General features: G+C 36.3%; 1 protein-coding gene across 1 annotated transcript in view; it reads left to right on the top strand.

Moving 5' to 3' along the window:
- The first annotated feature begins 248 nt into the window (after nucleotides 1–248).
- Nucleotides 249–14,156, top strand: part of LOC107664303 (sugar phosphate exchanger 2) — a 16,291-nt gene continuing 2,383 nt past the window's right edge. The window contains exons 1-17 of the mRNA XM_016454829.1: nucleotides 249–874; nucleotides 1,535–1,616; nucleotides 1,805–1,895; nucleotides 3,529–3,607; nucleotides 3,696–3,831; nucleotides 4,604–4,680; nucleotides 5,701–5,867; nucleotides 6,210–6,247; nucleotides 7,309–7,446; nucleotides 7,882–7,972; nucleotides 8,075–8,137; nucleotides 8,245–8,330; nucleotides 10,322–10,370; nucleotides 11,146–11,219; nucleotides 11,406–11,484; nucleotides 12,351–12,448; nucleotides 12,557–12,621. Of these exons, the coding sequence (XP_016310315.1) occupies nucleotides 819–874; nucleotides 1,535–1,616; nucleotides 1,805–1,895; nucleotides 3,529–3,607; nucleotides 3,696–3,831; nucleotides 4,604–4,680; nucleotides 5,701–5,867; nucleotides 6,210–6,247; nucleotides 7,309–7,446; nucleotides 7,882–7,972; nucleotides 8,075–8,137; nucleotides 8,245–8,330; nucleotides 10,322–10,370; nucleotides 11,146–11,219; nucleotides 11,406–11,484; nucleotides 12,351–12,448; nucleotides 12,557–12,621 (1,469 nt within the window). The 5' untranslated portion in view covers nucleotides 249–818. The remainder of the gene's footprint in view (nucleotides 875–1,534; nucleotides 1,617–1,804; nucleotides 1,896–3,528; nucleotides 3,608–3,695; nucleotides 3,832–4,603; nucleotides 4,681–5,700; nucleotides 5,868–6,209; nucleotides 6,248–7,308; nucleotides 7,447–7,881; nucleotides 7,973–8,074; nucleotides 8,138–8,244; nucleotides 8,331–10,321; nucleotides 10,371–11,145; nucleotides 11,220–11,405; nucleotides 11,485–12,350; nucleotides 12,449–12,556; nucleotides 12,622–14,156) is intronic.

Genomic DNA, 14,156 nt, shown 5'->3' with positions numbered 1-14,156 from the left:
TATACAGTTTTAACTCTTCCAGAAAAAGGTTAAAGAAAGGCTTACACTTACAATATTTACATTTGTGTACAAAATATTTGGCGAGAAACAAAATAAGATTGAGTAAATAGAAAACATCTGATTGTTCTCTTTCAAAATGTGTATAACCCAGAATAACATTTTCATATTTCAATGAAATTTCAGGAATTATACCACAAAAAAATACTCCAAATGTTTAGAAATGCTGGGTTGAGTTCAGCCCTGATGACGTCACTCTGCATCACATGTTCACGCCGCCAGATCCAGTTTAGTTTTTGTCGCAAGTTAACCCCGTATGGAAAATGGAGACGCTACACCAGGACCGGACGAGCTAAAGATCAATTAATGCTCATGTGATTTTTTTTTTACACCAGACAAACCGGTATTAATAGCATCCGGCTTTCCGTCAGACGAACCACCGGTCAAGGCAAGGCAACCATGGAAATCTTTGGGAATTTCGAGCGCATTAAGGTTTTTCCACCTCTGGAAGTGGGAAATGACAACACGTCTCCGATACTTTAAATGCAACTTCTAGGACTGCCGGCTTTCAACATGATTAAATGTACTCGTAGTTTTAGGTCGTGAGAAATGAGCGCAAACTGGTCTGAGACACAAAACGATTAGTCAGCTAGTTTCGTTGTATATTTTAGTTCTTGGTTTTAATTTTTAATAGACTTGCGTTTTTAGAACTAGATATCGGATTTTTTAGATATAATTTATAACGTCAGTGATATTTTAGTTACAATTTTTTTTTTAGTTACAATTTTTTTGCAACGAGACAAATAGCAGTAACTGTAAAAATGAGATCTCTGGCCCCGGGAATCAAACTCATTACCTCTTTCTCTAGAGACAGCTGGTGAGTAACAGGCCCATGTAAACACAACATACTTAAATACACATAACATGCTCTGATGTTAAATCTGGCCCATCATGTGGGATTTTATTGTAACAGACATGATTTTTGATAATGTTATTGATTTTTAGCCCTGCTTAAAAGTTCCTCATTAATCATCTGTTTTCAGTCAGTGCTAATATACATTTCAACGTGTTAAATATATGCTTAAAGATTATTTATTTGCTTACTATGGGAATTGAACCACAATTTATATACACACAACGTAATTTATTTTTGTTTAGGGTTAGGATTAATCTTCAATCACAATTATACATGTTTTATGAATATATGCGTATCTCATGAATGGGAAGCACAGTAGTGTGACCTAAATGTTAGTGGTTTCTCTGTTTGCAGCATGCATAGCCCTCAAAACTGATGTACACAGTGTTAAGCGTGCTTCCCCCTCAGGAAATGTTAAAAAAAAAATCGTATAAATCATTCAGTGTGTGTTTGCCTTAGGTGAGGCTGTTTTCCTGTAGACGTAATGTGGTTTCATGTCTATCAGTGCCTGACTGTTTTATTTAAGACTGCAAAGACCTCCAGCTTCTGTCAGGCTTAACCACCGTTGATGCTTTTTGACTTGTGAATCTTTTTATTAAAGAACTTATTCCTTTTGACAAGGTACCGGTTCTTCATCCTCATCCTCACGTTTGTCTTCTATACCACCTACCACCTCTCTCGAAAGCCTATCAGTATCATCAAGGTAATAAAAGTCAGAGACCTGGAAACTAAACATTAACTAGCTGCATGATAGGCCTAACCTGAAAAGAAGAACTGCAACAGAGTTTTTTTTGTTGCTGTTATTATACTGATAAATCACATGATTGCATTTGCATGTAATAAATTAAGTGTAAAATGTTAAATAATAACTTTTTGTTGTTGTTGTGACAGAGCCAGCTGCACAGAAACTGCTCTAATGTTATTCATCCAGCAGACCTCAACATCACTGACAATGACACCTGGTGTGATTGGGCTCCTTTTGGTGAGTTTGATTCTTTTCTTTACATATTTTGTTTTGTAGCTGATGTAATATCTGTCAGTGTACCTAAACTGTGCTAATATAAAGTAAGACCTGTCCTGCGCTTCATCCCTCCATACACTGCCAAAGTCTCTTATGCTCACATTTATTTTATCAAAAAATACAGTAAAAACTGTTATATGGTGACATATTATTACACTTTAAAATATCTGTTTTCTATTGTAATATATTTTAACGTGTATTTTATTCCTATTTATAGAATTTTCTAATATGCTGATTGGGCGCTCAAAAGAAAAACTTTTCTCATTATTATTATTAGGGATGCACCGATGTATCGGCCGCCAATACTTATCGGCCGATTTTTCCTCAATTTACAACCATCGGCATATCGGCTATATAAGGAAAAAGACCGATATAACAAACCGATGGTTTATTAATTAACTGTGTGTCTGTTGCATAATCCTAGCGCTGCTGTCTGCACTTTAATGCTAATCAAAAGACAAAAGATCGCACACTATTCTTGACTAAATAACTTTTGTAACTTTCATAAGTGTAGCGGACCTCATCTGAATGATGACCAAAACTTTACTGATGTTTTATTAAGTTTATTGCGTCCTTTTTCACTCCAAAAAAAAAATCACCATAAGAGCTAAACAAAACACAGCACAAGAAGTGCACATTAAACTCTCTCAAGTTGCATTATCATCAACATACAGCGAATTACACAAACCACTTATTACAACTAACAGTAAACAAATATATACAGATCTCATGCCTTTTCGGGGGGTGCTTAATAAACTGACAAACTTTAAATCCGAAGAACTGCTTGCTTTCATTACCCATATAGCTCCGTAGACTAGAAAACCCTTCAAAATAAGAGTCCGGCCTTAGTAAAGGAGATCTCATACATATTTAAACTTACAAAAAATATTTAAATGTATACAAAAACAAATTAGAAGATTAATCATAATAAAGTCTGTTACAATAAAGAAGGATTAATATGTATTTAATTTATACAGTGAAGTGTTATTTTACATTTGTTTACTTTATTTCTGTACCTGAAAACTGTTAAACCTACCCAAAAAGCACTGTTTATTTAATATGTATCTTTGTTCTGTTGTATTTATGTAGGCCTGTTAAATTTTAAATGGATCCAATCCATGTTCATTAGAAATTATTTGATGATGCAGCAATAAAACTGCTAGTATAATTTAATGCAGGTGTTTTTGAACTTTGCTGATTTAAAACATGATCAAAATACTATCTATTTTGATGCCAAAATTTCAGATAAGAGAGGAAGTGACAAATATCGGTATCGGAATCGGCCAATAAGTGTTTGTTAAAATCGGTATCGGTATCGGCCCCAAAAAATCCTATCGGTGCATCCCTAATATTATCAGTGTTGAAAACAGTTGTGCTATTTATTATTTTTGTGGAAACTGATACATTTTGTTTAGCATTCAGAAGAACAGCATTTATTTGAAATGGACATATTTTGTAAGATTATAAATATTTTTTTCTTGCTGAAGAAATGTATTATTCCTTAAAAAAAATTTAAAAAAAAACCTTACTGAGTCTCAACTCTCAGTGGTAGTTTATATTAACCCATCAACGCATTTCTTTTTTTTTAATTCAGACCAGAACAATTACCAGAACCTGTTCGGAGTGTTGGACAACTGCTTCCTTGTTGCTTATGCTATTGGCATGTTCTTTAGGTATGATATTGGATTTTCTTGGTTAGACTTTCTTGCTTAATGTGTTTTGCTTGAAGTATAGCACCTGGTTTTGAAATATGTTTGACAGTGGGATGTTTGGAGAGCGACTGCCTTTGCGTTACTACCTGAGCTCAGGGATGATTCTCAGTGGCCTTTTCACTGTTCTGTTTGGCCTGGGCTTTTACTGGCAAATCCACTCTTTGTGGTATTACTGCTTAGTTCAGGTAAGTTAGTTCTCCTTTATAAATTTAAACCAATGTATTTCCAAAAGGTGTGTCAGTCCATCAAAACTTCATTTAAAGTACCAGAGAGCGAGTCCCAGAATTTCACAATGCGAAACCAAAAAATCTGAAGTTAGTCTTTTCCAATGGCACTGTCAGACTCTGTTCCGTGTTTTGTGGTTGTTTTCCTCATGTGCCTTCCTTTCCCATGTTTAATTTGTCCCAGGTGTTTCCCTTGATTGTTTCATTGCTCCCAGGTGTGTCTCGTCATCCCCTCCTCCTGTGGGTATAAATGGTGTTCCCTGTGTGTGCTCCAGCGTCCGGTATTGTTCAGGTCATGTTCATGTCATGTCTCCATGTATTGCGTGAGTGTTCCGTGTTCCGTGTTCCTTTGTGTAAATTAAAACCCAGTTGGATTGATGTACTCCTCGTCTCTCTCCGTTCCTTGCTCCTGATTCTGCTCAGCAGTGCACCCGTGACAGGCACGTTTCTTGTCAGGAGTTTTCAAAGTGAAATTTAAAGTATTTTTGCATATTATCAAATAACAACCTTATCAGTGCATGATTGCCATGAGCACATCATCTTTTTTCTCTTTTCTTAGCCCATTGTAGTCCAGTCTTACTGGCCCAGAGTTAATTCATAGTAAACCTTGAGTCATGTTGAAGTGAGTCACATGGATAACACATGACTGAATCAGGCGGATTACTTTACTTCTTGAACATGTCAAACCCATGTGCTCAGCAGACTTGCTGATTATTATGTTTTTCCTTTACAGGCCTTAAATGGGCTGGTGCAGACTACAGGCTGGCCGGCAGTGGTAGCGTGTGTTGGGAACTGGTTTGGGAAGGGAAAGTAAGTGACTGTTGTGTTATTTGCTGCTTGCTCAATTTGTGAGCTGTTGAGTTCAGAATTGTATCTGCAGTTTTTTTCTTTTTTCTTTTTACAAAAACAACTAAATGCAGATCTAAATGATCTCACTTGCTGCCACAATCCATAACTTGTCTGTTATGAACTGTGCTTTTAAATCAACATGAAACCACAATTGGAACCCGTTTTACTACAGTAATATGACAAATGTCAGAGTGAAACAGGATATTTCACAAGAAAATGCGTGGCAGGTCTTGATTTTATCTATCAGGAATTGATTGCATGGTAAAAACTGGGTATTTAATTTTAGAACTAAGCCAGATATCAACTTTAGTTAGCAAAACAATTCCTAAATCACTATTTATAAACTATTTACTAACGTTTTCTAATAGTCTGCATGGCCTAAGAGTATAAGGCAGAGCAAGTTATTAGACTTTATTTTAAGCAACTTCATTGATGAATTGTGCACAATAAGATACATGTGCAAAAGTTTGGGATCAGTAACTGATCAGAAATGACAGTGCAGTAATGTATGATGTTACAAAAGATTTCTATTTCAAACAATGCTTTTAAACTTTATAATCATCAAAAAATCTGTTAAAAATCATATTACAGTTTCCACAATTATATTAAGCAGCACAACAATTTTAAGATGAATAATAATAAGAAGAAGAAGAAGAAGAAGAAGAAATGTTTCTTCATGATTTCTGAAGACACACGTGACACTGAAGACTGGAATAATGCCTGCAGAAGATTCAGCTTTGCCTTCACAGAAATAAATTACACTTTAAAATATAATAAAATAGAAATATTATAAATAATATTTCTGAGCACATTAATGCAACCTTGGTGTGTATAAAAATTGTGTGAGACTTAAAAATTTAAAATACAATCCTCAAAATTTTAAATGGTTGTGTATTAATAAGTTGGTTTCATGTTGACTGTAATGTGCCAAAAGTCAACGTTCAAAATTCGAAAATTCAGAATGATGCTCTGTTCATGCAGGCGTGGATTCATCATGGGGATCTGGAACTCTCATACCTCAGTAGGAAACATTCTGGGCTCCCTCATTGCTGGGGTCTATGTGTCATCTGCGTGGGGCCTGTCATTCATTGTGCCTGGTATCATCATCGCTTCTGCTGGAGTCATCTGCTTTTTGTTCTTGGTTGAAAGTAAGTCACACACGTTAGATATATATGGGGAATTTGCCTGTTTATGCACACAGGCTGTTTACAGAATCAGGAACAGAAGGGAAACCGAAACAAAGTTTGTACATGAAATTACATGCACATAAATTTGCCATTACTTCAACCTAGATGGGTGTGTTTTTTTTTTTATTGTAACCACTTCTATTTACTATTTTACTAGTTACTATTCTGTGATAGAAACAGAATAGATAAAGACAACACAATATTAACTTTATCTGCAGTTATAAAAGGTATTTTCAACAAACCCAAGATTGATTTTGCAGAAAAAAAATGTGCAACCTCAGTCATAACAATTTGTTTTTACAGAACCTGAAGATGTGAACTGTACTCTACCACAACACCATGTGAGTTCACTTACAATTTAAAAAATATGCACAATATTTTGCAGTATGACTCTTCTACCTGCATATGTTACAATACTAAAACCTGCATAACCAGCTAAACAGCAGTGGTCCCCTCCCAGCTATTTCATATGTGAGCAGAGTTTGTGTTTCTGTGATTTTCATGAGCACTGAAATTGCATTCAAACACAAATGTAATTATTTTGCCATTATTTGCAAATTAATTGTGTGAAAAGGCTTGCTAACACTCATTTACTGCCATTTTGTTACAATCAATAAAATATTTTTTTGCCAAACTGAAAGCAAACTAAAATATTTGCAGTAAATTTGGCCTCTTCTTTGCAACAGGAGAATTGAGCCAGTGAATGTAACATTGTCATTCTGTGCACCTGTAGTTCACAACACTGTAGTGAGTTTGGTTGAGAAAGGACCTGAGAATTGAAAGCAGAAGTAATTGTGAACAGAAAGAAGTCACGATCTGTGTAACGATCTGCAAGAGTGAGAAGAACTATGGTAACGCTGTCTGTTGAACTCTGTTGCTCTATGTGATTAACTATGTTGGTCTCAATGGTTAAAGGCTGGACAACTTTTAAAATCTGAACCGATTTTAAACTCTAGCCATCATATACTTACTGACATAGGAAAAACTAAACGAGTGAGGATCACACACTGACAGACTGTCAAATCGTTCTAAACACAATAAATTCACACAGAAACACGTGCCTCATTGATAGGAGACACATGGCAAATAAAAACAGTCTGTGTTCTAAAATCAGCTCAAAAATCAAACGTGTTTGATATCCTTTGACTGAAGCTAAAAAAAAAAAAATTGTGAGTCTGTGCCCATCATGCACTCTGTAATGGCCAAAATCTGCAGGCTGTAACTTTCAGCAACTAGTATTGACTCCTTCAGACTGCAAATTGGGTCAAAAATATGTGCAAAATTCGTGTAGTGTATTCCAGCATACAATATGTACTTAAAGTACTGTCACTTACTGTTCTTCTTTTAACAGACACAGTTTTACCTTCATTGATGTAACACTAACAGGCTCTAATGTGTTTAGGAGAGTGTGGAGCAGGAGCCTCTACTGAGGAACTCATCCAGTAATGAGGAGATCTTCAGCACTAACACCTCCACAGCTGTAGAGCCGGTGGAGGATCACACAGAAGCCATCAGCTTCTGCGGCGCACTCAGGATTCCTGTGAGTGACCTGTTATTCTCAGTTTTACACCCACAGCTGTTAGTCAGCGAATATAAGGTGTTATTTTTAAGAGTTTGAGAGAACAGTCAATCCTGGGAAGTGTCTGGGGTTCTTGGATCACAAATCATGCTTTTGCTTCCCCAAACGATTTTTTTTTTTCTTAAAAGATTAAAAGTTTTATCTAACGGTCTTTAACCAAAATACTCTGTTTGGGTCATTTTGACCCAAAACGACAATTTTTGGATTTACATTTATATATTTAGCAGTTGTTTCTTTATGCGAAGTATGAGGAATGCTACAAATTAGACAATTCATCCTAATGAGTAACGTCAGAAAAGAAGCGACAGAACGGTAACAGTTGCATTCAGTTGTTGCCAGGACAGAAGTAAATATCATAATGTCACTATTGCAAAATGTGCTGTCTTTATGCTGCAGGGTGTGGTGGAGTTCTCTCTGTGTTTGCTTTTTGCTAAGCTGGTCAGCTACACCTTCCTCTACTGGCTTCCTTTATACATCGCTAATGTCGGTAAGAAACATTCTTCAGATTCTCTCATGTTCACTCACTCTTGAACTGTCAAAAAATTCCCTTCAAATTCCAACAAGTCACTGGGTCTGCTCTCTTCATTAGCTCATTTTGATCCTAAAAAAGCTGGGGACCTATCTACGTTGTTTGATGTTGGAGGAATTGTGGGTAAGCATGTGGTATTTTAGAATATTTTAATTATTTTAGCCATAAGAAATATCTAAGTGTGATTCTTGAGAATGGTGGTTTTATAAGGTGGTTTTTATCTGTGTTAGGTGGCATCCTGGCGGGATTGATATCAGACTACAGTGGAGGCAGAGCCACTACTTGCTGTGCCATGTTGATCATTGCTGCTCCTATGGTGAGTCAAACTGTTCTTTTGTCCTTTTTTTTGCTCCAAAATCCAAACATCTGTTTCAACAAGATATTGCAGATTGATTTCATCTATTGAGAGTATGTAAAAGCGTTATTAAAGGGGTCATGAACTGAGAAATTCCCTTGATCTTTTGACATATAAGTGGTCATTGTACTATTAAAAACATCCTGTAAGTTTCAGAACTCAAAACTTTCTTGTTAGTCTAAAAACAGCTTATATTGAAGTCAGTCTGACAAAACAACAGGTTGTGGAATGTGGCACTTTATGACGTAATAGTGTGGCTAAACACTGCCTCCACAGAAGATGATCAACGCCTGCTTCTACAGCACTGCCTGTTTAGCCCCGCCCACTGATTCGCGCATGTAGTGTAAATAACGAGAGAGACGAACGCAGGTCTATGCAGAAATCAAACGATAAAGATGGCTCCGAAGACAACAAGACACTGTACAGTGCCAAGTCTTTGCATTGCCTTCCTTCAGATCCTAACATTAGGAAAGAGTGGATGAACTTTTTTAATGAAGATCCAGACCACGTCCGTAAGAACTTGGTCCTTTGTTTAGTTCATTTTACTGCAGATTGACAACTGTTAGTCAATCATAGCGGTGGGTGTTTACTTCCGAGTCTACAATCCTCGATGCCTATTCATACAGTGCGTTCTGATGAGGGGGGTTAAAACAGGACAGAAAATAGCCTGTTACTTCTAAATTGATGTGTTTTGATTTTGAAAAATCTTGATACCATTATAAGTGGACCTCAGAGAACAGTACAAAATAATAATAAAAAAATTTAAAAAGGCTGTTCATGACCCCTTTAAAACAGATGCATGTTCGTTCCCAGCATTATGGACCGTAAAATTTAGACTTGGGAGTTTATTCCAGTTTTAATATGCAGTGGTTATGTCCAGTGATGTCTCTCCGTAAATGTTTGTCGTAACAGATTGTGCTTCTTAAGCCGTATTCGGACGGGACTAGTTTTACAGGGGGTCGTTAGAGAAATTTGTGTTTCACAGACGTACTTGGTGATTTTAATCCCGTCCGAATCTGCCACGTCTGTGTTTTTCTCACAAAACCTCTGTAATAATTCCAGAGCAAATTACCTACTGTTTTTCAGCAAACTCAGTGATCGTCTGAGAAAACTAATCCCATCCGAATGCGAATGTCTGTGATTGCAGGCGATATTTTTTTCACAACACGTTTACTTGTGTGTTTTGGCCAACGTGAATTACCGTAGATGCTCTTACCGCGCGCATGTTTGACATATTTGGTTCCCGGCAAAGGAAAAAAAAAAAAATAACAATAATAAAATCAAGAGCCAGATCACGTAAACTGTTAAGACTGGCTATTGTAATATCAGCGTCAGGTAAGATTACTCGCGTTCTTTTCTGCACTCAATTATATAATGTTTTAATTACATATGTACCTTTATGAAAATTAAACATGGGGTTACTACTAATAAAAAAATAAAAATAAAATAGTTAAACTAAAGTAACCACACATTAACATGATTTTGCTATACTAGCCATTTAGCTTCACCATGGTATTTGTGTGATAATACTAATGGTAATCAATCCGAATGACTATACGCAATGCACGCAGATGTACAAAACAGACCCTCCCACCTCTGTAATAAACACGGAGATGTTAGTCCCGTCCGGATTGGTACATGAAAATCGCAGACGTCAGGTGATAGAATCGAAACTCAAACATAGTTTAGAAAACTAGTCCCGTCCGAATAGGGCTTTAGAGTAGTATTTGCCTGGAGAAAAAAAAAGGCAAGACTGGCTATTTCACAGCTACAAAATCTAAAGTGCTGTCAGTACATCTTGAAGTTTGCTCAGAGTCTTTGCAGACATCTGTAACCTTGTGCACACAACACCCTCAAGCTTGAGTTTACCTGTGAACCTGTGAAAATTAATGAACGGGTTTCTCTTTCCTTCGAGATCTGCTGCTTATTCATGTTTGCTTTTCTTCCTGAAGCTGTTCCTGTACAATAAAATTGGGCAGAATGGCTTGCCAACCACCATTGGTGAGTATAGAGTACCGTTTTTGGTGGGTTTTTTTGGAGGTTGCATCCACCTTTGACTCTAGTATGAAGGAAGCTTTTATGACTATAGTCATTAAATATCAACCACTCCTAAATAGCATTTCAGAGATATAGGTTATCGGGGCCGATTACTTGTTTTCATATTTGGCAGCTTAGGACACACTCACAGGCTGGTTGTAAGAGGGCTTCAGCAACTTGGGATGCCCAGAAAGAGGGCTAAACAGCTAGCAAATCATAGGCAGCCACCATATATAGCGGAGACGTTGTTATTTATACCCATAGCAACTGAGTGATCTGCTTAATATTGTGAAGACCTGTTCCTGTTGCATGCCACTGGTCCGTGATTTTGTACATGTATTTAACTGCATCTATAATATTTATGTCCCTGTAAATTATTTCTTTTAAGTGGACTTAAATTGTTAAAAAGTTTTTGTTTTGATTTGCGTATATTTTTTAATAGGTGGTTTGAAATGTGAATTGTAAAATCAGTTTCAGCCTGAATGATGAGATCAAATCAGAAGGTTTTTTTTTTATGCTTAATTGCATAAATCTTAAGTTTTCCTTTTTCCTCATGTGTCTCCATTGAAACCATCATAAGCCTAGCCTGGCTACAATAGTACATTAAGTAATATTTTACATTGTTGAATGTACAGGGAAAAGATGATGCTTTGAATTATCAAAGGAGGTGCCAAATTGACAACAAATAAGCAAAATAACATGTCTCTTTTGTGTCTGTATCTCCTCCTCTGACCTGCAGGCATGTTGCTGTGGTGTGGTGCTCTCGTGAATGGACCCTACGCCCTCATCACCACTGCTGTATCAGCTGATCTAGTAAGTGCTGGGCTCCTTTCCTCCATGTGCTCTTCACATGGACATTTGTAAAGTCTTAAATAAAGGATTAAAACATACGCCGGCTTCGACCTAGAAGTCCTGCTGTCAATAACTGATCAATAAACTATTTTGTAATGCCACAAGCGCTTTGTGTTGTACATTTCATAATGTTTTTTGATCTTTTAGGGAACCCATGAGTGCCTGAGAGGGAACTCTAGAGCACTGTCCACTGTGACCGCCATTATTGACGGCACTGGATCAATAGGTATGCAGGGAATGTGGCTTTTTTTTCTCTTTTCTTGAGCTTGATACTATATTTGATATATATATATATACTGTATAAAAATACACCTTGCTACGTGTACTGCGTTAGGCTAAGCGAGACTTGTCATTTGCACTCATATATTTGTTGCTCTTTTGTTAGTTTTGACTGCTTTTATTGTCCTCGTTTGTAAGTTGCTTGGGATAAAAGCATCTGCTAAATGACTAAATGTAATGTAAATGATACTGAACTAATAAAGTCAAAAATTTAATGCGCTTTGTGTTATCATCTGGCAGGGAATCTTTTGCAAATCGAGCAACGTTTTTAAAAGGTTATTGACAGTCAATTTAAATGTAACATGCAGAAAGCAGTGTTTGTTTTGAAAACTTCACACTGTCCTGTGATGGCTGTCACAAGTTGTGTAATGTTTAATGGCCTCTTTGAACAGTAGCGTGTGTGTGTGTGTGTGTGTGTGTGTGTGTGTGTGTGTGTGTGTGTGTGTGTGTATAAAAATACCTTGCTACGTGTACTGCGTTAGGCTAAGCGAGACTTGTCATTTGCACTCATATATTTGTTGCTCTTTTGTTAGTTTTGACTGCTTTTATTGTCCTCGTTTGTAAGTTGCTTGGGATAAAAGCATCTGCTAAATGACTAAATGTAATGTAAATGATACTGAACTAATAAAGTCAAAAATTTAATGCGCTTTGTGTTATCATCTGGCAGGGAATCTTTTGCAAATCGAGCAACGTTTTTAAAAGGTTATTGACAGTCAATTTAAATGTAACATGCAGAAAGCAGTGTTTGTTTTGAAAACTTCACACTGTCCTGTGATGGCTGTCACAAGTTGTGTAATGTTTAATGGCCTCTAGGTGCCGCTGTTGGGCCTCTGTTGGCTGGTCTGATTTCTCCCACCGGTTGGAATAATGTTTTCTATATGCTCATTTCTGCTGATGTGCTGGCCTGTCTGGTGAGACTTCAACTGATGTGTATTATTATCTTTGTTATTATTCATATTGTTGATTCCATTATTGTTTATAATATTATTCACTGTCTCCTCTTGTTCTTGTTTGTGTAGCTATTGTCCAGGCTTGTGTATAAGGAGGTCAGAGGATGGTGCGGATACACTACAAGGCAGAGAGGGTGAATATACCTAACTCACTTTTGTTCTTTGCATTTATGGTGAAATTTGTAAAAAGCTCATAAAAACATTCATATAAATACACAATATACACGACCGGTCCAAAAATTTGAATAATTATTTTTTTGGAAAAATTAATAATCATTTTCTAACTGAATATATTTTAGAATGTAATTTATTCCTGTGATGTCAAAGCTGAATTTCCATCAGCCATTACTCCAGTCTTCAGTGTCACATGATCCTTCAGAAATCATTTTAATATGCTCAAGAAACATTTATTATTATCAATGTTGAAAAACACTTTTGATGCTTAATATGTTTGGTGAAAACCATGCTACACTACAATTCAATAGTTTGGGATAATAAAAAAGAAAGAAAGAAAGAAAGAAAAAGAAAACATAAATTAACACTTTCAGCCAGGATGCAGTAAAATGATGAATTGAAGTAACAATAAATACATTTTGTAATGTTACAAAAGATTTATATTTCAAATAAATGCTGTTATTTTGAGCAAACTATTCATTAAGTAATCCTGAAAAAAAATGATTTACCATTGCTGAGTGTAAATAATAATTAATGATAACTGAGCAGCAAATCAGCATATTTTGAATGATTTCTGGAGGATGATGTGAGACTGATGACTGCTAATGGCTGAAAATTCAACTTCACCATCACAGGAATAAATTACGTTATAAAAATGTATTTACATCAAAATGTATTTAAATAGAAAACAAATCTAAATTCAGGGTTCCCACGCTTCTTGAAAGTACTTGAATTTCAGACATATGGATTCAAGGCCTGGAAAGTACTTGAAAACAAACATAGGTCCTTGAAAGTGCTTGAATTCAATTTGAAAAAAATTTTGTTTATGCAGGGATTAAAGTTTTCCATCGCTACGACTGTTTTCCGTCAATTGGAAAAAAAATTAGGGGAAAAGAAACATGTAGCGCATTGTTGTTGTACAGCGGCAGCTTCTCACTGACAACAACGCCGCTTGCATCATTCACAGTCGGTTTATTAGCAGAGAACACAGAGCAGGACTTGAATTTCGGCCAGGGATTGTGGCTATTAATTACAATTGTACTCATTCCCGCAGGTTCCGCACTTATAACACGATGACAGATGACGGAACGTATCATTTGCACATGCTTTTGAGTCTTGAGAACTCACTCGCACGCTCTCATTTTCTGTGCGCCCACAGATCGCGATAAGGAGAGTGACCGCTTTTAATAGTTATTAAGGGAGTTTGCAAATGTGATATTGATTCAATACAACAGTTCAGTAAACAAGTACTGCCTGATTTTGCTCTATTTTATTATTGATCAGAAGGTGCTCCTAAATTTTTTAAATTAGGAGGACAAGCGCTCCTAATTACAAGAAGAAAAAAAATGCTTTTAAACTGGGTGTGTGACAGGTATGGCTGTGGAATGAGGAAAATTTTTCAGTCAAAATATATATATTTTTTTTTTGCTTTAACCCCTGTTTATGGCGCTATTTCAAAAATTGTCCTATATGTTCTGTCAAAGACAGAACGGCA

Source organism: Sinocyclocheilus anshuiensis, unplaced genomic scaffold (assembly GCF_001515605.1).
Source record: "Sinocyclocheilus anshuiensis isolate Anshui unplaced genomic scaffold, SAMN03320099.WGS_v1.1 scaffold339, whole genome shotgun sequence".
NCBI classification, from domain to species: domain Eukaryota; kingdom Metazoa; phylum Chordata; class Actinopteri; order Cypriniformes; family Cyprinidae; genus Sinocyclocheilus; species Sinocyclocheilus anshuiensis.
This window is presented reverse-complemented; position numbering and strand designations above follow the sequence as displayed.